Raw genomic sequence first — 26,481 nt, 5'->3', positions numbered from 1 at the left:
GGGGAACGTATATGACCTATTAAGAGGAAAATACTGGTACCCGGAAGATAAAACTGTGGTAAAATATTACTTATGAGTTACTTAACTTAGCCGTGGCAATTGCAGAGCGTTCCATCGTAGATAGTACGGATAAAATCCAATAAAGCACGAGCACAAGAAAATGGCGACTTGTCGCTAGCGCTAAAAATTAAGGATGTCCGCTAGGGGCGCTGCTGTCCGTGGCGTCCTCTAGTAGTAGTAGTAGAGGCTGCATCGCCCGTTGGTATCAGCTCTCTCTTGGGGGGATTCTGATAGGAAGTTCTAATTGGTGTTTGGCTCGTGGTAGTGTTCCACACTCGCCCCTATATCATACCGACACTTCTTTTTTAGAGTGAGCGAGTCAGTTTTACTGACATTTTCTTAATTTTGTTTTTTCTCTGGTAATTTTAGGCTAATTTTACCTAGAAAGAATGATATTAAGGATACTTTCATAGGCCGACACGAGCTGAGCCCAGAAAAGTCCTTCAAACCTTGAGGTTCCCTCCATTTGAGCCTTTGAATACAGCCAATTTTAGGGACCTCTCTTCTAAGACACTTTTCCTTGTCTCTCTGGCAACAGCCAAGAGGTTGGGTGAACTACAAGCACTCTCTTTCCTTGTTGCCAGATCTGGACAAGACATGATTCTGTCATACCTTCCCGAATTTGTCACAAAGACCGAATCATCTGATAATCTCATTCCCAGGTCTTTTGTTCTGAAGTCGCTAGTGGACTTTGTCGGTAATTGGAATGAGGAATTAGTTCTTTGCCCGTTAGGGCTCTCTCATGCTATTAACATCGTACAAAGAACATTCAGGGTCGTCCCCGTCATCTGTTTGTTTCACCCCGAAATGTCAAGAGACCTGTGTGAAAGAATGGTGTATCCTTTTTCCTCAGAGATCTTATTGTTAAAACTGGTGGTTTGGTTTGGTTGCCAGTGAAGGCCAGGTACCAAGCGCACAGTATTAGAGCAGTTGCTACATCGGTAGCTTTTATGACGAACATCTCTGTTGCCAAGGTGCTTAAAGCGGCGACTTGGCGTTCTAATTCTGGTTTTGCATCTTTTTATTGCGGGATGTATCTCTAGTTCTAGGGGACCTTCGTTCTTTGGGCCCGTTGGTGATGGCAGGACAGGTCATCAGACACGAGAATTAGGTAATCTTCCTGTTTTTACGTTTGGTCGCTACCCGTATCTTATTTTTGTTGTATTTGTATTTTTTTTTTTTTTTTTTTTTTTTTTTGTTTGCATTATAACTTTTGTGGGCAGTTTTTGGTTTAGTTATAATGGGAATTAGGCAGTTAGGTATTTATAGTTGTTGTTGATGACATAAGGACTGGCCGCTTTGACGACTCATGCTGCTTCCATTGTCAGTCTGAGATTGGACCAGTCACTGGGTTGTCGGCACTGGCGACTACACTTCTCCCAAAGTCGATTCTGACTTAGGACTATCTACTGGTTCACCTGTCCTGACGACTCATTCTTCTCCTATTGTCTGTCTGGACAGGGAATTAGTCGATGGGTCATCTGCTGTCATCTGGCGGCTTGTTCCCCAACTACTTTTTGTCTCGCCAGTTTTCTCAGAGTCAGACACTCACGTGAGATCAGGCGACATTTAGTAGCGCTGAGTTTCTTGTTGCCGAAATCAGTTGCGCTGTTACACCTCCATTGATCGCTTAATATGAGACCAGTTTGGACTGTCAGGCACTCATCCTCAGAGACGGAGTCGCTTTCGCTCCGCGCTCCTTTCTTTTGTCACCAGAAAAGCTCGAGTCAGGAGTTGCTCATAAGCCAATATCGCTGCTGGCAACGTTGGGTTGCATTGATACACCCCCAATATTTCCTTAGCTTTGAATCGCCCAGACAGTCCAGGCACTCATCCTTCGGGAAAGAGTCACCAATAACCCACTCCTCTCTCTCGGTGCCAGACATTTGTGAGAGAGCAGGTGTCGCCGGTAGTTTTAGTGCTTGATGAAGTCATTGGGGTGCAGCTTTTCTGTCCTGATCCCCAATGTCATCTGACTTGTCACCTGGTTGGTCACCTGACTTTTGTAACAGACGGACTGACTATGCACTTACTCCTTGTCCTTTACTACTGCAGTTTGTCAGCATTACAGTAGGAGACTTAGAGAGTTCTTAGTATTTTAGACTTTAGGTTGAGTTATTAACTCAGCATATGATTTATATTTCTTTGTTGTTGTATGTCCTTTTATTAATCTTTCTTTTTCTTCCTTTTCCATTAATCGATTAGATTGGTTCCTCCTATTCTACCCGAAAGGGAAATTTTATTCAGATTCCCTCCTTTTCAATATGGTCAATCGGGCTAGATAAATTATATTAGGGTAATGTTTATTAATATGGAATTTATTAATAATAGTATTAATATTAATAATACTTACCTGTATAATTTATCTAGTCCCGCCCATCCTACCCCACGATCTGCCTATCACAACTGATTTTCAATGAAGGTTGTGTAACTGCCAAACAGCATTGTTGCCAACTGGCAGACAGAGTAGAAGGTAACAGGGTTGCCAGTGTGGTAAATTTTGGTGCTCTTTTGGGGCTGTAGGGCTAGATAAATTATACAGGCAAGTATTATTGGTATTAATTTTATTATAAAAATTTCATATCGTGTGGGACTGTTTTCAAATGTTTCATGATGAAGCTGATGTTTCTGTTTGAACTTTTCTTCTTCCTTGTTTGGAGTACTATTCTCCAGTGTGGTCTTTGGGTACTGACTCTCATCTTAGACTCTTGGATAGAGTTATGTCATTAGTCAAGTTTGTATTGCCAGCTCCTGATATTGACTTGTGGCATAGACTTGAAGTGTGTCCAATATGTTTGTTGCATAAAACTTACTACAACCAACAAACATCCTATGGACTCTTCTCTACCTGACCTAGGTAATTTTGCTCAGGAGTCTTATTTGGCCACATCTAAAATGTGGAATAGTTTGCATAGTGCAGTTGTGGAATCTTCTGATATCCAAATATTTGAGTAAGGAGCAAATATATTCCTGCAGTCTGTGGACATCTGAATTTCAGGTGTATCTGTTTTATTTTATATCTACTCTTATTTATTTGTTTATCCGCTTTTCCTATAACTTGTTTCTCTCTGCAGGCTGATTACCCTTTGGAATCCTCTTGACTATCCATAAGGATTTTTAGCTGAAGATTTAAAGAAAGAAAGGAAAAAAGAAAAGAGTAAGGCCCTGACTATGTCTTGATTCCATATCAGTCTCAAGGCTTTTGTTGCAACTTCTAATCATTACCCAATAGGATTAATTGGTCCAGTGCCCCTAGAAGTTCAAAGATCATTTGCCATGCAGGCAAATGATTTTTTTTAGAAATTAATTGTTTCACTTACAAACCCAGTACTTTATCCTTCTCTCAATTCCTCTAAGCTGCAGCTAGTTCAAATTATACATAGAGAAATAGTAGTTAGAGAAGGACTACTTTTCACCACCAGGGGTGCCTAGGGATCCAAATGTATATTCAGATAAATGAAAGGGGGTTTTCTCTGGGATTTAATTAAGGTGACAACTACAGCAAACTAGGCTGAAGAATGACTACTTCAACAGTTTTAGCTAACATAAAGTGATAGATATGTATATGAAAGGATGGTTTTAATTTTTTTATGAATTATAGTTTTTCTGCTCCCACAAACTAATACATGGGCCAGCCAGGAAAGACTTCTGAAACATATGTTGAAACAGTTAATTCATTGCATATTATTTTGTAAATGCTAGAGCATTTTAACTTTTAAATTAAATATTCTCTCTATCATATGGTTCAACTTTTTATTTAAAGCATATATGAGAATTGTAGCAACTTCAGATGAATTATACCAACCTTTTTGTTTCTTCCCAGAGAGGGATCGTGTGTTATGGTGAACAACATCAACATGAATGATGGACAAGAAGGAATAAACAGCTTCATTGAAAAAAGAAAGCCAAATTGGTCTCATAAATGTTAATTGTACTTCTTTTGTAAGTCCTACATAGAACCAGTGTGTGCTTTTTTAATAGTATACTATCCTATATCCTAGTCGGCTGTAATGTAGTAATGTCCAGATTTTCACTATTATTGTAAGAAAAGATGCTTTACATTATAAAGTAATATACATAGGTGTCATAGTTTTGCCTATTGTGTTCATTTTCCAATTAATATAGCAATGTAAACTTGTTTTATGATGAGTAATTAAGAGTAATGCAGTGTAGAACACTAAATGAGTCACCTGTCCCATTTCCTATTAGTTCTTATCAGTCTTTGAAACTCATCAACTGCTACTTCAAAAATATCTATAGGACATGTTAATGAAATCATTCTTAAAAAAATCTTTGGCATTTAATGTTGTAGTGCACATCCTGAAAGTAGAAAATGTCTTATCTATAAAGTCTTGAATATTAAGGCATTGCCAAGCCATATAACTTGATTGCAGTGGTTTAGTTCACTCAGAGAACCCAACATGTCACTGTTTTATACATCTGCCCTTCCAAGGAAGATGCACATTTGTTGTGAAGGGTCCCCTAAATTACCAGAATTACAGTAAAACATTTAGAACTGCCTATTTTGATAGTTAAAAAAAAATGCTTATACCTAAGTATTGTAATAGTTTTATCACAAAATGTGCATTTAGTCACAAAAATTATATGAGAACAGTAACTTGTGAATATTTGTCAGTGAAAAATACCGCAAATAATGGTTAGATGCAGCCCATAAAAATCAGCAAATAGGCGAGTCTGCAAATTGTCAGTCTGCGATTGTGGGGGAGTTTACTGTAATCCTCAAATCCAAGTGCCCTCTAAAAATAATTTGATAATTTTTAAGCTTCAACTTTGAAGAAAATTTTTAATTTTTTAGAAAATGGAATAAATATCTTAGCCTGGGGTAAACTCCAAATTAAAACAAAGTTGTGGGTTAGTTGTCAACCACTTGGAAACTGTTGAACCTTAGAAATGTAAATGTGCATAGTCATATTGATGTCTTTGCAGATGAAACTATTATAAGGGTTCATTTTGTGGATAAGACAGGCTCCTTGCATTATTTATGGTTTGCTTACTATCATATTTAAAGTGGACATGATTGTATTCTAGCAGTACTTGTGGTCCAGCAAGCAACCTAGATGTACACTCAGGCTTCTCATCAGTGTTATTCCTTCTTATACTATTGTCCGTAGAGTGAATCGAACTTATGGAAAGGTACTGATAACTATAAAGATTTCCAGATGATTTGTATTGGCCTCATTTTATTGAATGGATTATACATAAAGTTCCTAATTTCACTAAAATCATCTTTATTTTTGAGGACCAAGAGAATAGTACCAGTTCATCCATTTAATACCAACTTCTGCAATGTTGCATTTGTTTCAAGTTCAGAGATCCATTTGTAGATTACAAATTGCTAAAATATGTGACATGCATATTACTCTTGCATTTGCACATGCTGCTATACTGTGAAAATTTTAATGTGTAATGCAGATTACAAGACTGAAGTACAAGGAATACTGCTGTGAAATTGCTCTCTATGTGTCAAACAACAATCAGAAAATATGAGCACTGTGAATGTTAAATGCCTCCAAGTGTTTAGTGATTGAATATCTAAGCATTCTAATGACCTGCTGTGTTTCCATTATAGATGAAATTTGAGAAAGAAACAGAAAAATATTTTATAATTTAAGAATGCTGGTTCATCCAGTGACCATTTACCTCTGCTCACCAGATCATGTTTGGAGTAATGCCCCCAACTTTAATGTGAATCAGAGGACTCAGATTGAAGAATAATCACAAACAAGGTCTCTAGAAAAGTCTCTGATGAAATCCTTCCTTCAAATAAGGTCCTTCAAATAAGGTGTGAACAGATATCCTGTAAGATATAGAACCAAGTGCTATTTCTGAAATGAAGCAAAGTGTAATACTACATCTCAAGCCTTCCAATCAAAAGCATTTTCCAGAAATATGAAGCTTATGAATTAAAAGGAGATTAGAGAAGGAATTGCTGCTACCCTGTCACTTGACGCAGAATCACTGGAGAGAAGTTTAAGGAAGAAAAACTTTCAGTAACACTTCAGTCAAAGGGAAAAGGCTTTCTTTGAAAATAACATGACTGAAATCTTGGAAATAATTTCACTTTTATATTACAAAATTTAATATTCTCTAGTGGAATTGTAGTGGTTTAAGAAGTTTAACATGGGAATTCAGTATTTTTCTCTAAGAACCCAGGCTATGTAATGAATGTTAGCATGTGGATTGAAATTATGAAATGTAGAGATCTTCTTCCTATAGCAGGTGAATGGTTTAATGAAACTTCTGCCATTATAAATCAGACAAGTTTGCAGCATTCAAAGAACAATGTAAGCTATTGCAGCAAATTAACACCATGAATCAGACACCTTGGAAATCAAAGGAAGCTAAATGCCCTCACCATGAACTATCTAGAAAAGCATTGATTAAGAGGTCAGTCAGCAGATAGAATTATTTAAGCTATTCAAATGTATAAATATAACATAGACTACATATAAGAGTCTGTTTGCCTTAGATGGTAACCAAACTAGATACATCAGATGGAAATTGGAACTAAAACAGATCATTACCAGCTACTGAAGAAACCTCTTCACTTACAAGATTGTCTCATTTTGGAACACAGCACAGCTGAGGTTGTGAATATTACCGCTACCAGCCAGTTTAAAAATAGACAAGTCTGTGTGTGTGTGTGTGTGTGTGTGGCCTTGTGCCATTAAAGACATTCCAATAAAAAAATAAATAAAAGAAAAAGGTGTGCATGGTCCTGAAAAAGGTGTGCTTGTAACTAACATAAGTTGAAGATTCTCTATATATGAGAGAAATATGCAGTTCACTAAATTTCAAAATTATAACAATAGCAGGGAGAAGCATTTACTAAAATGGTTCAAGTGACTGCAATAATTAATTAATATACACTGTGAACCTGATATTGGTGGAGGAAAGCCCTATAATACGTTTTGATGTACTACTGGCTTCGGTAACAGGGCCAGAAATAGCTTGCAAATGGTACACAAGTGACACATTCAAACTTGCCAAATGTAATAATAGCCCTGCCACTTGAACAGAAAGAATTTGCAACAAGCAACATTGAAGGAGTATCTAAACTGCCTCCATTCAATATTGAACACATTCATTGAGCCTGAATTATAAGAGAATTAAAAGAACTCATTACCATGAAGTTAGAGCAGAAGTTTAACCTCAGTCTTGTACAACAGAGAATCTTGTGAAAATTGCTTTGGCAAGTAAAATTTTTTTCCAATATTGAGAAGTTGTATTCTTGAGGCAAAGCTGTCATTGTGCATTTTCACTAAATAAATTCCACCTTGAAGACTCGTTCAATACTAAGGAAGGAGATAATTGACAAATTCATGGTTTCAAAGTTCAGTATAAGAAGAAAATTGAGAACTGCCCTGTGACATGAACTACAAATTGTTGTACCTTCGGTTCCTGTAATAAAAGGATGATGATAAAGCTGTAGGTGTTTTGATATTTGATGTAGGTATAGGAACATTGCAAAGAGGAACAGAAAACAGTCTGCTTTTCTAGATGGATTGGATATTAGAGGAGTCACATCCATGAGAGCAAATAGCTGATATCCCTTAGAACAAATATGTTAAAAGGCTCAGAAATCATGGTATCAGCTAGTATTAAACAGATTGCAGGATTGAATTTCAGACAGACTTAAGACAGATTTTGGACTGAAACAAGATGGATCTATGGAGGTGGAGAGGTAGCAAGCAGCCATACCAATCATTACAGTAGCCAGTTGTTGAGTGATCCAACATCAGGAATAAATCCAGATAAAGTTCACCAGTGAAGAAAAGTTTGAGGCAGGCATGATACTTATTCATAACAAAAACATGAAGTCAGTTGGAAAACAAAGAGGAGGAGCTTGGCAAATGGGAGAAATTTTGAATTAATAAAGGGTTACTAGATGAGGGTTCAATTTTGTATCATAAACATGAATTCTGTTGACCATAGGAGGGAAAGACAAAACCAGATCTATTTTTGTACCATATAAAAATTGGCAAAATATTGGGAAAGGCTATCCAGCTGTAGGAAAGAGCTCTGAAGATAATATGTATTGACTGTAGCTGAAAAAAAAAATTAGTTTTTTCTTTGGGAAAGCTCATTTGTGAGAGATGATGGTGTGAAACCTCAAAAGAAAAAAGTTCTTAGTAAATTATTGCCGATCTTTGATAGTGCTGACTAATGTCTTCAGAATGCTGGGTGTGTTCAGACCACTTTATACTCATATCCATTCTTTGCTGTAGAAAAGAAGTATTAATTGGGATTATGTATATTGTTTTTCTTATTCTTTAACCAAACTCTTTGAGGAGATAAGAGGAAGACCCCTTGCTAGATAAATTGAAGGGTCCAATTTAGATATATCAAGTTTGGCTTTTCCCAGCAAAAGGGGGACATTGTGTCTGATCAAACTTCTTGCGCAATGATAGGGATTTTTCTGTTTCACTGGTTAGAGCAGTCAGTAAAGAAGATGCAATTGCAGATATGGAATAGACTGTTATCAGACAGCTTACTGACTAAATTTATTTCGAGGATTACTCCCAGACCTCGCATTATATTAAAACAAGAGACTGTAGTTGATCTGATTGGAGCAAGCATTGATAAACAATGCGGAGTGGAGATTCAAAAGTCACGAAATCCCCTTGAGGTTTATAACATAATTTTGCTCGGATGTGGCATGGGTAATCCATGATGGATAAATCATTGTAAAGGCTCACATAACTGATGTGATGGCCTCCCAGGGAAATATCTGTCCAATAAGCTGTTGCAATGCTAATTATCAAGAGATGTGGAGGATGAATGAGCTGATGCAGCTGATAAACATTTCTTGCAGTTGTGTAGCGTGGTGAGGGCCACAGGGGTTTTGAGCATTATATCTCACTATAATAATGCAAAATGATTGTTTTTTAAATATTAAAACAATGATTCTTTTTTAAATAGTAAAACAACAGTAGAATAGTAAAAAAAGTATTCTTATTAAATTTTTAGCATTATTATTAGTTGTACCGCGGTATTCGCGGGGATGTGTACCACACCCACCTGTGAATACCGAAACCCCTCAAAAAATGCTTATAACTGCCTATTTTAATAGTCCAAACACAAAATATACCTAAATTTAAAACATTGAGTCACCAAAATAATATGAAAATACAGTAATTGCTTTATGAGAAATCTGGAAATAGGTGAATTTTCTATGAATAATGTGGATACGTATCTGTTCCACAGAAATATCCGCAAATGCTTAACCATGAATAAGCAGGGGTGGACTGTGTTTAGATTGCATGCTGTATCTAGCCAGGCAAACCTTACTCTTACATGGTCACTTCCTAGATCTGAGAACAGGCAGTAACTGGAAATGTGACATAGTTGCCAATCAGCATCTTCACAAAGTTCTGCTGACAGATGAGTATGTTATGTCCTATCTCTCTCTCTACAGAACCAATATGAGTTCATCAGCCTGCTTGGTGATCATCACCTTGAACCAACCATCTGTCAAAAAGTCACAAAAGCAGAGTATTTTGCTATCATGTTTGATAACACTCCACATGTATCTCACACTGATCAGACATCCCAAGTGATACAATATGTGCATATTGAAGATGCCGAAGTCATTGTGTTAGTCTTCCATTGACTTTATTCAGTTACATGGGAAACCAGCTGATGTCATAACAGAGCAAATTTCTGACAAGTTTCAAGAAGATGGCCTTAATCTGGAGAGCTGCCAGGTTAAGGATAAAACATGCTGCAAGTATGGCTGGACATGCTAGTGGTGCACAGAAACGTATTTTGTATACAGTATGAATCCCAGGCAGTGTTTGTGCCATGTAATAATTGCTCTCAACCTTGCTGGTGTGCATATGTTTGGTTTTGGGGTACAGTCTGTGACTTTCTTTGGCATTGTGGAAAAGGGGTACACATTCTTCTTAAGCTCTAGCCATAGGTGGTATGTTCTTAAGGAACATATACCAATTCATTTGAAGGGATCTTGTGACACAAATTGAAGTTAAGCATGAAGCTGTACATTGTACTTGCTGGGAACACTGAGAAAACCATAGAAACACTGAAAGTGTAAGTGAAATGGCCCAAAAGAAACCTTGCAAACCAAGGGTAATGCAGGAAGTCTGTTTGTTTGCATCATGGTCTATAATTTTTTATCATTCTCCCATTTTTGGAGTCCATTACTAGCTAATAATTCTCAGATCTACCTGCTGCAATGACTTGTGCTTGATCAAAGTGCACAAATGTTGAAAGCACTGGCTCTAGTTTGCCAAGAAAATGAGACTGTTTTTGTCAAAGGAAACTAAGAAAATTGCCGGTGTTCAAAATGTACAGTGCTATACAGGGAATGTTAGAGGTAAAAGAATTTTAGGTGAGTAGAGATATGACCTTAGTACATGCAGAACAACTGGAAACATTTGATGAACCTAAGGCAGAAATTACAAAAAACACAATACAAATGGAGACACTTCACCAGACAGAGATTTACTCTTGCAGATCCTTTCATAGTTGGATATTGAAAAACGTGATTTTATCAACAAACAAATTTGGCACCCGTGCACTGAAGTGCATACATACACTGAGTTGAATGTTGTGGCTGTGATCACTGGAATAAATGTGGAACCATATAGTCTTGTATAAAGTCAGTCCCAGTGAGCTAATTGCTAACTGGACAGTTTTAGATTTGCTTTTGGGGATGTACATGTAAAAACTGCAAGAGTTTGATAAACTTTGTTTTGACATAAGGAATCTTTTCAGCTATTACTTTCAACTGCCAGTTTTGAAAGAAATGTGCTATTAGAGAACTACAGTGAGCCAAAAAAGACTTGAGTAGACTACCATGAGCCAAAGGAAGACCAAGTAGCCTACCAATACTGTCACTTGAGAGATAGTGTAATGTAGTTTATGATAATGTCATTGAAAATTTCCCTAATTAAAACAAGGCAATTTTAAGTACTAGAAGTCATAATTTTTATTTATAAAATTCATTGCCAGCTCAGTTTATGTCACTAGTGTTTGATGCTTTTTACTTTAATTACATGAATATTTTCTTGAAATACATCTGTTTGGTGGGTAATAGTTTCAGTACTAGTCTGGTGGAGTACTTCGGCAGGGCTAGTATCTGCGGGTTAGGGCTGCAATAATTGCTTTACCAGGGGCACTGGCTGCCCTGTTTATACTATGTAATGTAGAGAAATAGGTGATTTTTTCAAAGTTCCAAGTGGAAAATATTTGCAAATTGTCCTGGTGCAATCTTAGTGCATCAAAAATTCTTTTTATTTTCATCTTTTTCATTTTTCCATTGAAATTTGTAAGCATTTACATTTATAATATTTTTTTTCAAGGGAAGTAAAAAAATTCCCATAGCTATGAAAGTTTATATGGGTGAGGGTCCAATTCCGAAGACTACAAGACACAAAGTAATGTTCTGTGATAACTTTTGCTCATATATGTAGACAAAACCTCTACATGCATGTTAATTCATTACCAGTAAGACACAAGAGACCATGTATCCAAACTAGATAGGAACATTGTTTTTATATGGTGATGTGATTAAGGGTGATTAAGGTTTAAATATTTGTTAATGTATATAGTTAAGGCAATGAATTTAATATGCCGAACTCACGTTACTCAGAATTAATTGGTTGTACAGTATTGATTTCCTTATAGTATTTTCACTTTGGTGACATGAAACATTGGGTTAGAATCAACTGTAAACATTATATACTTTACATATTAATCACATAATTGTATTTTTATATATTGAACATTAATAAGTCCACATAAAGTACTAATCATTTGTAAAAAAAAAGTTAAGGTTTAAAATTGTATGGGATAATCATATATTGATTGTAAATAGTTTTGATAAGAATATTTAATGTCTTAATGTATTTTTAATGGATTGCCAGTATTTACAAATAAATTTTGGCATATTTTATGAGTATGTTTATTTAAAAATTTATTTATGTGTACATTACTCATTAATTGTGACAAATACAGGTATGCGGCTTTAGACCCCATACCCAAGAAAATTGATTTTTCACTTGTAGAGTGGCAGAGGAGCTTTATTTGCCTGCATCATTTAAATGTGGATTTTTGCAGGATTTAGAAGAAGAGGCTTTTTTATTTATGCAACTTACCAACTAATTACATAGGTGTAGTCTCTAAACTGTCGGCAACTAGAATTTTGAAAATTTGTGATAGCACTATTGTTTTGGCTAGGCGACACCCCCTTCCCACTACCGGGTTAGAGAAGAACCAACTCAGCACTGGGTTTCAGATGTTTCTGCCGGATGGTGCTGTTTACAGTTAGTTCAGTAGCAGTGGGAATTTTGGAAATTGGGTACTTCTTATTGATATCTTTGGATGTTTGGTGAAGTACTCTGTTGAATATGGTAGCCTTTTCGGCAAACATATTTAGCTATTGTTAAGAGTTTGATGAAATAGTTAAATTTTTGCTTTGGTGTGAATTAGCAAGTACGTATTAGGGATGTCCAATACAGGCTCTCATAGTTATAGGTATTGCAGCAAAGGCTATAATACTAGGCTCATTAAGGCCTGTTAAGACCTGCATTCAATTTGTGTTGAGTTCAAGGGTCAATCATGCACACCGACTTCGACCTGTGGGGAATGTGTTGATTGGGATGACAAAAAATGGAAGATCTTAACTAGCCATTTGAGTAAGTTAGAAAGAGGCAGAAAGAGAAAGGCTGCGATGAGAGACTTGAGAAGCATCTGTTTAGATGTTAATGGAGAAAGTAGGTAATAAAGTGAGTGCCAGTGTTAGTGTTGTGGAGGTATGGAGGAGTAATGATAGTAATTTATATTTGACAATGTCTCCAAAGGTTGTGTGTGAGAGAGAGAGAGAGAGAGAGAGTTATTGGTGGAAGAATGAATGGGAGTGGTTAAATGGCGGTCGGAAGCATGTCTGTTGTGGCGCTCTGTAGTATGTCAGTGGCAGTCTGTTAAGGGAGTGTAAGAAGTGAGGAGTTCAGTGAAGTGAGAGTTGGTTTGGCAGCAGTTATCCTTTGGTGGTTAGTTTTTTTGGTGTTATTTGATAGATTTTTGAGGTTGTAAAGTTGGTGTGCGTGTGTCTGTCTGGTTGTGATGAGGTTGAAGAGATTGGTGGTGCATTTTCGGTGTCTGTGAGTGGTGGTTGGGGCAGTGTTGGTGTTGGCGGGTTGTTGTGCTCGGGTAAATCGTGTGGTTGTTGTGTTCTTTCCGGCTGTTGGTGTTCGTCTGCAGTGATTTGTCGGGTTGTTGAGTTGTTGTGGGATTGTGGGTCTCAGTTGGTTGGTTTGTGTTTGGTTGTCAGTGGTGGTTGTGTGTCGGCTAGCCTATAGCCTATATCCGGTGGACAGCACAGCCTAGCCCTGAGTATCAGGAGCCAGAGGTGAGTACGTTTAATTTGTTCTGTATGTAGGTATGGGTCAATTGTCCTGCTGTATTTTGTAGTGTAAAGAGGAAAGTGTGATTGAGGGTGGGTTTGGTAGCCAGATATATTAATTTTATGTAGAGGAGATTTGCTGCTTGCTCTTAAGCTTGTTATCCCGCCACAGAGGAGGAGGCTGTTCGTCCTGCTGATTCTCCTAGGCAAAGGTCCCTGTCAAACTCCCCAGTCCCTGTGAAGAGTCATACTGGTAGCCCAAGGGAGGTCAGCAGTGTCTGCCCATGAGCAGTCGCCCCCACAGGTGGTCCTGTTGAAAAGCGCCATTGGAAAGGAGCTTTAACTCTTTTTGAGCGGGTCGGACTCCGAGGAGTCTTCCCCAGACGCCAATGGCGCTTTGCACAATAGTCTCATCTGCTGAAAAGGAGGACGCGTAACGTATCACCTTCTCCTGTCCCCCTTAAGAAGGTTAGTGTTTTACAAGAAGACCAGTATCCTTCTTGTAGCTTCTGGGACAGTCCAGAGCATTTTTCCCAAGATGCTAGCCTTCCTCAAGGGCAAGGTAAATGTCATTACTCGTCGAGGAAGTCGTCCTCTGAACATCATGAAGAGGTAGCACAAAGAAAAAGTTCTGAGAGTCTGTTGGCGCTTGCTCTTTATCTTCCTGTGCTTCCCTCTCCAGATCTTTCCTCTGCTATCACCGCTGTTTCCAAGAAGCGGTCTGCACCTGAGCGACTGTCGCCGTATGTGCAACCTTCTTGTAAGGAGGAGGATATTGTGCGTCCCTTGATGGTTGTAGGGATTAAGAGCGTCCATTGGCGCAGGGTTGCCCATAGGCACAGGAGCAACCATTGGCACAGGAGGGTACACTGGTACGTGAGTCATCTCTTCTTCCAGCTCAATCCTCTTGTCCTCCGGTATTGGAACCAGCGGTTTTTCAAGAGAGGGTTTTGGCCCCGTAGTGCCCATTGGCGGTGCAAGCACCCGAGCACCCATTGTCGCCACAAGCACCTGAGCACCTATCGGCGCCTCAAATGCCAGGGCGCCCATTGGTATCTTTGGAACAACCAACTGTTATGGGTGCAGTATTTCAAACTTCAACGATTTTGGATCCTTCCATTGCAGCAATTCAAAATAAGCTTTATGAAAACTTCGACTCCTGCTCAACCTCAAGATGTTTGGTACCTAGTTTCGACGGAGAGAGATGATGAAGAGGAGGAAGAGGATAAGGAGACTCTCCTACAGCGTATAAGTAACTCCTTCATTACTTTTCAGTGAATTTCTCAGACTCTTTTCACCTACGGCTCCGACTCTACCAGAATCCTCTTGTATGAGAGATAATCAGTCAGACTTCTCAAAATTGCCTAAACTAGTCCTTTAATTTTTGGCTCGCAAAGCCTTGAAAGATATTAATCTTTGGCTTGCAGACAAGAGGGATCAGGGGAAAGTTAATTTTAACTTCCCTCTTTCTCACCTTTCCACAAGGAGGCACTTGTGTTACAAGACTGGGGAGGCCCTCTCTTTGGACGTTTCTTCCTCCGCCCATGGGGATTGATTTTGCCAGGAGGAAGGCTTTTAATTTGGCCAAAATAATGTTTTCAGTATCAGAACTGGACCACCTTACTAAAGACATTATTAGGGTTTTTGAGGTAATAAACTTCTTGGATTGGGTAGTTGGGGAACCTTGGGTCGGAAGAGCAAGGAATGGTCCTTTTTGAATGAGGAAACTTTCTCTGACATTTCAGGTGCTATTTCTTGCCTTGATAAAGGTATAAGAGATAGTTTGTTGGAGATGGCCTCACTTTTTACTCATGCATTCTTAAAAAGAGAGAATTATGGTGTTCATTCACCACTAAAGGTGTTTCTGGGACACATGGGTCTGCCTTACTTTACTCTCCTCTGGATACGAGAATCCTTGTATCCAGAGTTTCATCTGAGCTTCAGAAGACACCCACCCAGGTTTTAATCTCACAATTGACTAAACGTCCTCATTATCCAACTCCCAGTTCTCGCCTCTCGCCAGCTACACATGCTCAGCCCTTTCGCAGCAGGGGAGTATCTAGATCCTTCCCTATATCTAGGGGAAGAGCTCGCTTTGGCCCTAGAGCAATTAAGAAGTCCTCATCTAAGTTCTCAACAAAAAAGTGAACATTCAGTCCTTCGTTCACCGGTAGGGGCGAGGCTTCGCCAGTTCTGGAGAAATTGGGAAGTAAGAGGGGCGGAACTGTGAAGTGTCAAAGTTTTGAGAGAGGGCTACATGATCCCTTTCAAGAGAGCTCCAACATTGTCCAGCTCTCTGATAAATTTGTCAGCCTACTCAGAAGGTTCAGACAAATATTGCCGTTCGGATAAGTTTCGCCCTCCTAGAAAAGCCAGTTAGAGTAATAAAAAGATTCCACTTACTCCAGGGTTCTACAATTGGCTTTTTGTAGTCCCCAAGGCCTCGTGGGTGTTGGAGACCAGTACTAGATGTGTTTGTAAGGAAAACAAGATTCAAAATGAAAACAAATCAGATGGTTTTGGCATCCATTCATCAGGGGGATTGGATGATTTCCATCAATATGGAAGACGCTTACTTCCATATCCCAATTCACCAGGAATCAAAGAAATTTCTCCGATTCGTTTTATGAAACAGTGTTCCAATTCAGAGCTCTGTGTTTCGGGCTGTCGACAGCCCCGCAAGTGTTCACTCGAGTACTTTCTCCCATCGCATCTAGTCGGGATTCGAGTGTCCCTTTATCTGGATGACTGGCTCCTTTGCTCCCAGACTCAAAAGAAGTGCACAGAGGACATGCAGAGAACAATTCTATTAGCAAAATAATTAGGCTTGCTAATAAACCTAAAAAAGTCTCAACTTATCCCCTGTCAACAGATAGTCTATTTAGGGATGAGGATAGACTTAGTGACTTTTTGGGCTTTTCCATCCCTTCAAAGGGTGGAATCATGTATCCACAAGGTGAACCATGTTCTGTCTCTTCAGAAGTGCTCAGAGTGGATGAGCCTTCTGGGCATGCTTTCCTCGATAGAGCAATTTGTAACCTTGAGAAGACTTCACATGAAGAATCTTCAGTTCTTCCTCAAGGTGAATTGGGACAGAAAGAAGTTCCCAGATTCGTTTGTATTCCAGGTAATGAACGAAATCAAGGAGGACCTTTCATGGTTGAGGTCAGAAGACAGGTTTCTTGAAGGGAAATCACTCCTCACTCTGAACCCTGACCTAGCCTTCTATTCAGACACGTCCAATCTAGCTTGGGAAGTTCTCCTAGGAGATAGGGAAGTCTCGGGGATGTGGAACACTCATCAGAGAGAGGGGCACATCAGTCTAAAGGAGCTGATGGCAACCTACTGGGGTTTGTTGAAGTTTGCAGATTTAGTTCGCAACAAATTGGTGACGGTCCATTCGGACAACACAATGGAGCTTTCGTCCATCAGGAAGCAGGGAAGAACCCACTTGTTCTCTCTCTGCGAGGCAGCAAGAGACCTTCTTTGGGCGAATCAAAATCAGACAAGAATCTTGACAAGATTTATCCAAGGGAAATTCAACGTCCTAGCAGACGAATTGAGCCAAAAAAAGCTGGTCCTTCCCACAGAGTAGATGTTGAACCCAATAGTCTGCCTCAATGTATGGAAATTTTGGAGGTAACCAATAGTGAATTTGTTTGCCCCATCATGGAACCATTGTCTGCCACTGTATTGCTCGCCTGCACCAGATCCTCAAGCATGGGCGACGGACACTATGATTAGGGAGGTCAACAAATTCAGGTCATCGGAATCTTTCGTTGATCCTCATTGCACCATTTTGGCCAGCTCAAGAATGGTTTCTGGATCTACTAGAGCTCCTGGTAGATTTCCCAAGGTTACTACCACAAAGGAACAATCTACTCAGACAGCCCCACTTCAGGAGGTTCTATCAAAGTCTGTCCACTCTGGCCCTGACTGCCTACACTGTCCGACACCTCGTATGAGCAAAAGGTTTTTCAAACCAAGCTGTAAGAGCTATTGCTCAGTGCAGGAGAAAATCATCTAATGAAAAATACCAGGCAAAGTGGGCTATTTTCCAATCATGGTGTAGAGGAAATACAATCTCTCCTTCTGCTACCTCTGTTGCAGAAATTGTGGATTTCCTTTTGTACCTGAGGTCTTCCAGAAACCTTTTGACCTCAATTATCAGAGGTTATGAGTCTATGCTGGGATCAGTATTTATACACAGGATTAGACTTGTCTAAAGATAAAGATCTGTTGGACCTTATCAAGTCTTTGGACACAGAGAAGTTTAAAGGTCCTAAGATAGAGTCTTGGAATCTAGACGTGGTCCTTAATCTTATCTGGTGCAAGTGTTCAGATTTTTCAAATACCACGATGTAAACCATAGATTCACTATCTATACATCATGAGTGGTAACTGAGTGTTAATATAATGACTTTGAAAGTTGCCCAAATGTCGTACTGCATGAACTTCCTTTGAAACTGACGTCACTGGTTGACTCGGCACCAACGATCATAGTGCAATTGCGAGGTTTTCCTTCTGTTATACCTTTCAAGCCTTTCTACTCTCAATTTCCCTTTCAGTACTGAATGACCTCTTTGGTCACAGTGCTTGGTCTTCGGCCTAAATTCTATATTCCATTCCACTAACGATCACAGTGGAAATGCTTGGGAAACGAATGTGCTATCATCTGCTACAGCTCATCTTCAGTCCATCCATAGTCTAGGACCTAGGAAGTTCTATTGGAATTTTGAGAACCAGAAATTTTTTTGTTTAAACAGTTTCTGTTATCAATGGTGAATATAAAAAAAATTGGTCACATGGTCTGACCAGTGGTCATTTTCAGAAATGTCCACCATCTTGATTTTTCATGGAATTATACATTTTTGAAAATTAATAGGGCTTGGAATATCAGGGTGTGGCTCGTCATTTTATGTTTTTGCATATGCTGAGTTCAATAAAAGCATAAAATGAACTCTAAAATTGACAGCAGGTGTTTATTTTGAAGCTCAAAACATCAAAGAGTGAAAATGTTCCTTTTCAAAGAAAACATGAGATAAAAAAATTTGTTGAGTTAATGAAACATTATCCTACACTTAATAATATCAAACAAAGAAATCAAGTCTGTAATCACTGAAGTGTACTATGGTAATAATGTATGTCTTGCATACCCAAGGGAAAAGTCACTTTCCCAGGTTGTCTATGCGTCTAATGTTGACTATAGTTTGGTTGATAAAGTTCGATCTTTTAATGCTATTAAAAATTATGCTTACATACTCCATGAAGAGGCCAAAAACCATGACTTCAAATTAGGTGAAACTTTTGTGATGCAAATGACCTAACAAGAGCTGAAATCGAGTATGAACGATGTCGGCCAAAGCAGTGGGATAAGTTCCTACTGGCACTAGCACCGTCGTTCATTAAATCAGCAACTACTCAACGTGGATGTGATGCATTGTTTCAGGTTGCTTATTTCATAATTCAGAATGGCTTGAAAAAACATCACAGCATATTGCCAATGCTCAAGCTATTCACAATTTAAGTAGATCAAAAACACTCATTACGATGTTCAACCGTCAAGGACTTTGCTGCAACTATAATGATGTCTTACGCCGAGACCAGATGCTATAGTAGATTCACATCAACTGTGCATTTGATGTCTAGGCCCGTCCCTTACGACACTCGTGATTGGCTGTTGATAAGCCAATCACAGGGCTGGGAACTCTCAGTCTCTCGAGAGAGTTCACATAGGCATGATGTATGTTCCACCTCTCCTAAGGAATACCATTGAAAGATGTATCCCTCAGGAGAGGTGGAACATACATCCTACTTATGTGAACACTTTCGAGAGACTGAGTTTCCAGCCCTGTGATTGGCTTATCAACAGCCAACAAGGAGCGTCGTAAGGAACTGGCCTAGACATCAGATACACAGTTGATGTGAATCTACTATAGCATATAGAACCATCATCAGGGCGGAAGGCAGCCATCGTGTCCCAGTACCACCTTCAATTAAACCCGAGATCCTTGTGCGCGCTGCTATGGACAATTGTGATAGAGAAGAAGATAAAAAGTTGGGTATGCATGAAACACATAACACAGAACTAGTTTTGTTCCAAGATCGTCAAAGAGAGGATAACCGATCGTCCAGAAAGAAATCGGAGCTCAGAAGCTTTTGTGCTACCACGAGCCAAAACAAAGATGCACACTTTCAAGTAACTTTTTTAGAAAGGTAGGAAGAAATTTGGATCTTGTATGGTTTCTCTCACGATTTCTCAAAGATTTGAATGTACATCACCTCAAATTCCCTGATGGAATAGAAATACCATCAAGAAATGCTTATATGAGTGCATTGGTTAGTTGTCCATCTTATTGGACATTTACTGGATTTGCTCCAATCTTGCAACACGGTATGATTCAATTTATACCTCAATGGTAAACTTCCAAGATTTGTTGCTTCAGCTAAATCTTCAAGAGGGTTCTGTGGTGTGACGAGGGAGTATATCACATATCTTAAGAAATACAGTTTATTCATCCAGAAAAGTTTTCCAACATATTCTCGGTCTTGGGGGATTTCACCTGCAAAATGTGGTGCTTTCATGCATCGGACTGTAGGTACCTTAGAAACAGTGGGGCTTCTGAAATCATTATCGAGACTGAAACAATGGGCCCACATTCAGCAGAGTGCTTTAAATGGCAACCATTATGCTCGGGCAGTCAGGGTAATTGGAATGTGTGGAATGCAAACACTTCAGTGGAGATCTTTCCTGGATCAGTGAGTGTGATAAAGCGAAGTTATCAATGAATTTAGTAGATCGATGTTTACCAGATGAAACCAAAACTGCTCTCAACAACCCGAGTGATGTCCAAACAGATTTTGAGGAAATAAGGGAACGTGGTGTGAAGAAGAGTGAGGTGTTTTGTTACTGGGAACGGTTTGTGTCTACTCTTTTACTGCTTCGAGGTGACAGAGAAAATAACTGGGACTTGCATGTATGCAGCATAAGGGAGTGTTTACCACTGTTCTTTTCCTTCGACAGAACAAATTATGCGTGTTGGTGTACTTTACATTATGATGATTGCTTGAAACTCGAAGAGGATACACAATGACTTTAAAAATGGTAATAGCAGGAAGTGCGAAAAGTGGTGTATATGAGAGAGGTACCCCGATGTGAGAAGTATGAGGAATATGGTAGTAGGGACACAGACTTTTTTTTAGAGAGTATGAGAAGTCTTGTGTGGCTAAGTATGCTGATAACAAGAGAGTTAGGTAACTTCTTAACGGGATTTTTGTTGAGTATGTATGGGGTAATGAGTGTAGGGAATGTGCCATATGAGAGTGTGAAAGCCAGGGTTGTGGAACAGGCAAAGAGGATAAAGAGTAGTGTTAGATATAGGAGAAAGCAAATTTGAAGAGGCAAGAATGAATGTTGGTGAGTTGTTGTCAATGTATGTGTGCAGGTTGGAAACATTAGCTAGGAAAAAGTTTGGGGATGAAAGGATAAATGAGTGTAAGGAGTCAGTGCAAAAGTTATTGGCGACTGTACCAGAGAGCGTATACAAGTTTATGAATCTAAAACGAAAGGAGAAAATGAGATGGACGAATGAAAGGTTGATGTGGAACGACATTTTAGAAATAGTAGAGGATTATGAGTTAGATAGGTGTATGAAAGAGAGTAGAAGTGTTAGTGTTAGGACTGAAGTAGCTGAAGGTATACCAGAATTTAAGAGTTATAGGGAGGCAGTTTTAGAAGGGCCAAGGCGAATGGCAGAGCGAGTGGTTGATAGAAGCTTTGGAGCAAGTAACGTAAGTATGGTTAACCCTAAGAGAGATCTGGGTGCAAGTGGTGGAAGAGTAGGATCAATTAGTCGTGAACGAGAGCAGCAGTGTTACAGATGTGGAAAGCCAGGACACGAGAAGAATGAATGTTGGCTGGCATTAGAAGCATGCTTCGGGTGTGGGCTAACGGGGCATTCAGTAAGCAAGTGTAAGAAAGATAGGGATATGAAGTGTTACAGGTGTGGACAGGTAGGGCACATAGTGAGTGGATGTCGGGTACCGGTGTGAATGTGGTTTGCAGCAACTGCGAAAAGAATGGGCATTTTGTTAGGATGTGTAAGGAACAATGAGTGAAATGTGTCTAATGTGGAATGGTAGGTCATATAGCGAGTGTGTAGGTGAAAGAGGATAAGTCAGGTTGGGAATTCAGGAAACTAGGAGTTAAGGGGGTTCAGTTGGGTGGGTTCTTTAGCGTTTGGATGAGCTGAGTGTCAGTTAACAAATGGGTCTGGGAGACTGATAGTTAGTGTTAAGTGAATATGGAAGAAATAGGAAGAAGGGAATGAAAGGGAAAAGCGAGGACTGCATGAGAGAGGGGTTAGTGTTAGAGTACAAACGGTTGATAAGGCGTGTAATATAGATGACTTTGAGGGAATGCATGATACATATACCGTGTTTGGGTTTGAATTAACAGGGGTGAGTGAGATTTCAGTAGGAAGGGAGCGGAGTAGTAAGGAGGTGGTTGGTAGCATGGATGAGTCTTTGCAAGAGTTGAATAGAACTATGAATGAGGTGAGTGGTTAGGTAGCAGAAATAGAAGAGGTATTAGGGTCAGAGTTGGAAGGTGTGGATGAGATAGTGAATGAGATTTGGAGGGATAGTAGTGAGGAAGATGGTGGGAATCTGAATGGAAGTAATTTGGAGGAAGTGAATGCTGATGTAAATGAGATATTGTATGAGGGTCCTCAAACAAGATCTAGAGAGCCTGCCTATGAGCATCCTTGGGTGTTGCGGAAGGTGATTTAGTGTGGATGATGCGAGTGTAAGGAGACGTTGTGAAATGTAACGGGGAAGGAAATATGGAGGAGTTATGGTAGTTGCATTTGACAACGTTCTCAACGGTCGTTTGTAAGAGAGAGAGGCAGGCTAGCTGTTTTGGTTGTTGGCTAGTTAGGTTGTTTGTGTTCGTGTGAATGGATAGTTAACAAGCAAATTGCTCGTTCGGTGAGGAGTTGTTTTGTCTGTTGGGTCGGTCACAAGTCTTGTCTGTATTTTGAGTCAGTCTGTGATCAGAGCCTGTGGTGGAGAGTCAATTTTTTGGCAGTAGTTTTGAATATTTTGGATGGTCAGTTATTTTTTGTGTATTTTGAAGTTGTTGTTTGAGTTATTGTTGGTATTGCATGTTTGAAGGTTATTGTGCCTGTGTTGTTGAATTTGTTGTGCTTTTGAGTTCTGTTGTGTTGTAGATGAGTTGTTGGAGTTGTGAATTGTTGAGTGTTGTTGTTGGTGAGTTGTTGTGGTTTCTTGATGTTGTAGGTGGTGTATTGACTTGTCGTGTTATTATTTTTATGTGTTGTTAGTGATTGATTGTGCAGTGGTCTTTTGTTGTATAGTTGTTGAGTGTTTGGTTGTTGTCCTTATTTGGTTGTTTGTGCATTGTGTTACGGAGGCCGTATCCAGCGGACATTGCTGCTCCTCGCCCTGAGTGTGTCAAGTACTGTCAAGTAGCTACATGTGTTTTGAGAGTTTTCGTTTTTTAGTTTATGATCCTGCCACAAGGTATGACTATGAGCACACATCCACATCTTACTACCTGGCATCTGATGGATTTTTGAAGAAGTCAGAAAAGGCACAGCCGAGTAAAGAACTTGAAAGTAAGTTTTTTTTGAAAAAGATAAAATAATTGCTAATCATCCAGCATCACAAGAGAACACATCTGTAATCATTAATTTCATGGCATAGGCACAAAATTTGTATGTTAAAGAGGTAAAATGGAAGGTTCTTGACCACTTATGGAGAAAGTTTGTGAGACTTTCAGAAGGCAGTTCGCGTATTGATATTGTTTTTGATTTGTATGAAGAGAAAAGTCTAAAGCACGGGAACAGCTTAGGAGGAAAAAAGTGGATCCTATTGATGTAACACCTAACAGTCGAAGTACACCTCCTCCTGTTGATATGGAAACTTTTTGGGCCTCAAGCTAGAACAAAAAGCTTTTCCAAGAGCTGTTTATCGAGTGGCTTGTAAAGCAAGGAAACCACGAAAAACCCGTGTATTTGGGAGGAGGCCACAAAGTGACGCCAAAGATGTGCATGAAATTGGCAAAGGATTCTGCAACTTGGACACCTTCACTCTAGTGTGAGTGTGAGGAAGCTGATGACAGGATTATGAAACACATAGAAAACTGTGTCAACAGACTGTTGAAAGTGGAGGTGGATGGAGAGGAAGACCTAAGACCAGGTGGAGAGATTGCATTAGAGATGATATGAGGGAGAAGGGAGTATGGGAGGAAATGACACAGGACAGAGGTAGATGGAAGAGACTCATTAAAAACGGCGACCCCGAATAGGGTTAAAGCTGGGAAGAAGAAGAGTAATAATAATAATAATAATATAATAATAATAGCAAAAAAGATAGAAATAATAAAAATAAAAATAATAATAATGGTAATAAAGTATAGTACTATGAGCTGGACGAGACCTTTCAATATGGCCACCCGAAGTCACACTCTCGGCAGGGAGATCGCCATTCCAGTGATTGCCGCTCTATAGCAAAGACCAGCCAGCTTTGCAGCTAAGCCCCGCCTATTGATTACGTCACGACCATTCCTTGAAGATGATTGGTTGGAAATAGTTTCGAAAAGTTAGTTAATTTGTGGTTCTTTTCATCTTCACTTATTTTGCAATGGTTGTCTTTACCGAACGAAAATACACTGTGCTGATTATCAAAATGAAACTTTATATTATCCCCTGAAATAAAATCATAATACACATCTCCCTAAAAATGGTAAAAAAACAGGAAAATGTGAACGAAGTCAGAAGTATTCTGCATTGTTGCAATGTTGTATTTCGTAAATGAGGTTCACCTGAATAGGCAGGGGTCTCTTGGATTCAGGTGTCTCTTGGAATGTCTGCGTTCGAATCGGTGCCCTTGAATCACTGCACAATGGTCATGACCGTCTGATGCTGTCAAGCATGTTCGCCATTCTGATTTTAAACTCAACGATTTTCTGAGTATATTGATTTTAGGAAATTTTACTACACTTGCGTAGTCTTAAAGTGGATTTCATTGGAATCGTTTACACATTCGGAGGGATGACAAGCAGTGGCTGTATTATTCATATTGGATACATGCTGTGAATTTTCTTAAGAACATTAACTCCTTTCGAAATCATAGGATAATAAAAAATAACGTAGACCTATAAGGTCCTATGTCTTTTTGTCGGTTTACGCAGCTTATGACGTTTAGATCATAGGCCTGTCATATATTAAGCCGTTTTATTGTGGTTCTTGTTGTGGTTATTCTTGTTTTTGATGCTCCTGTTATGGAGCTTGAATTGTCTTCGAAAATTTTTCTTATGGTATCCTAACATTGCAGAATAAACATACGTAGACCTATTCATAAAATACTGACATAAAGCATTATTGGCTTATTCTTATTAACGGAAAAAATGTAGTCGTTTCTTTTAATTAAAAGTAATCGAGAGCTTTATGAATATAATTTGTGCTGGAATATTCCCTTAATAAGAGAGAGAGAGACTGATTCTGTAAGAATGGCCCAAAAACCAAGTGATTCAAGGGCTACTCGTAGACTGGTTTGGATCATCTCATGCATAACTTTTCAGCTATCATATATTTTTTTCTAATTTGTTAAGTATCTTATGATGCCTTCCTATCGAAGCCTTCATTTTCATAGAAATTCTACAGCAGCCTTATATTTACTCTTCAGAGTAATGCAATGAGTTATCCCTTCAGTAAATATATTTTCAATATAGTTCATTGAAAGCAGTTTGATAGTTGTATGTAAGGCTGAGACAGTCCTAAGATTTGGCCATCTACGGATGTATGTGTATGTGCTCTTGCTTATGCGTTTACATTCCACTTTATGCATTCACATTATATATCATGGAGTTAAAACTACTATATTAATTAAAAGCTACTCTATTTCCAACAGATACAGGTAGAACACTATTTGTAATAAGAAATTGACGTGACGTGTAGGCTCATGCCCTGTCATTGTCTCAATATATAAGAATTTATATTTAGGCCTATGTGTTGACATTGCTTCAAAATATAAGAATTTGACGTGTAGGCGCCTATGCCCTGTCATTGCCTCAAAACATAAGAAATTAACAAATAGGCCTACATCTTGTCATTGCCTCAAAATATAAGAATTTAAGGTGTAGGCCTGTGTTCTGCCATTGCCTCAAAATATAAGAAATTGACGAGTAGGACTATGCCTTGTCATTGCCTCAGAATATAAGAAATTGACGAGTGCGCCTAAGCCTTGTCATTACCTCAAAATATAAGAAATTGATGTGTAGGCCTAATCCCTCAATTATATTAACATTCGACATGCAGGATTATGATGAATTAATACCCTAACATCACAGCTGGCTGCATAAATCTATGCTTCATTTCAATTAATGTGGTCAATGTCAGATTGCTTATGCAGACCAACACCAATTAAATAAAAAAAAATCGTGATGCGTAGGTATTTAGCCTGCACAGACAAAATGATCCAAGATCTTCATAATGATATATATAACTTTATATATCTTTTATTGGAGATATCAATTGCATACTTCACAACTCCGGGAACTCAAATCTGTGGTTTCATGATTCATGCGCGAAACTCAACATCACCGAACGGAGTCAAAGCCGTACTGGACTGCAGGGCTGCCAGATTTCCACACTAAGGAAATCCACACTAGGTCTCAGACAGTTGCCAGTTATGCAATATATTCGACTTTATCGAACTGAGGAATGTAAAAGTTGTTTAACATGATCTTGTAAGTGCTCAAAACTTAGCATATGAATTCCCAACCAGTAGATTTTTTTTTTAACTGATAAATAAGGATAGACAATGACCCTTTCCGTTTTTAGCTCATATTGTTTAAACATTTAGTTAATTTTTATTGTTTTTTTTATGAGAGGGTAAAAGAAGCAAAACATCTCAACAACAGTCGATACTCTTTTAATATGATGATGAAAAACTGCAATGAAAGTTATTTAATTTGACGATGAAAAAAGTAACATAGGTGTTTTACAACA

At 38.9% G+C, this 26,481-nt stretch overlaps 1 protein-coding gene across 2 annotated transcripts in view; it reads left to right on the top strand.

The window, feature by feature from the left end:
- LOC135222587 (enoyl-CoA hydratase domain-containing protein 3, mitochondrial-like) overlaps window positions 1–4,140 on the top strand; it is a 184,799-nt gene extending 180,659 nt beyond the window's left edge. For both annotated transcript variants that reach the window (XM_064260661.1, XM_064260660.1), the window contains exon 7: window positions 3,884–4,140. In XM_064260661.1, coding sequence (XP_064116731.1) covers window positions 3,884–3,989 — 106 coding nt within the window. In that variant the 3' untranslated portion in view covers window positions 3,990–4,140. The remainder of the gene's footprint in view (window positions 1–3,883) is intronic.
- Window positions 4,141–26,481: the final 22,341 nt, after the last annotated feature.

The sequence above is a fragment of the Macrobrachium nipponense genome, chromosome 8 (assembly GCF_015104395.2).
Source record: "Macrobrachium nipponense isolate FS-2020 chromosome 8, ASM1510439v2, whole genome shotgun sequence".
Lineage (NCBI taxonomy): Eukaryota > Metazoa > Arthropoda > Malacostraca > Decapoda > Palaemonidae > Macrobrachium > Macrobrachium nipponense.
The sequence above is the reverse complement of the archived record's forward strand: the minus strand, read 5'-3'. Positions and strand labels throughout refer to the sequence as shown.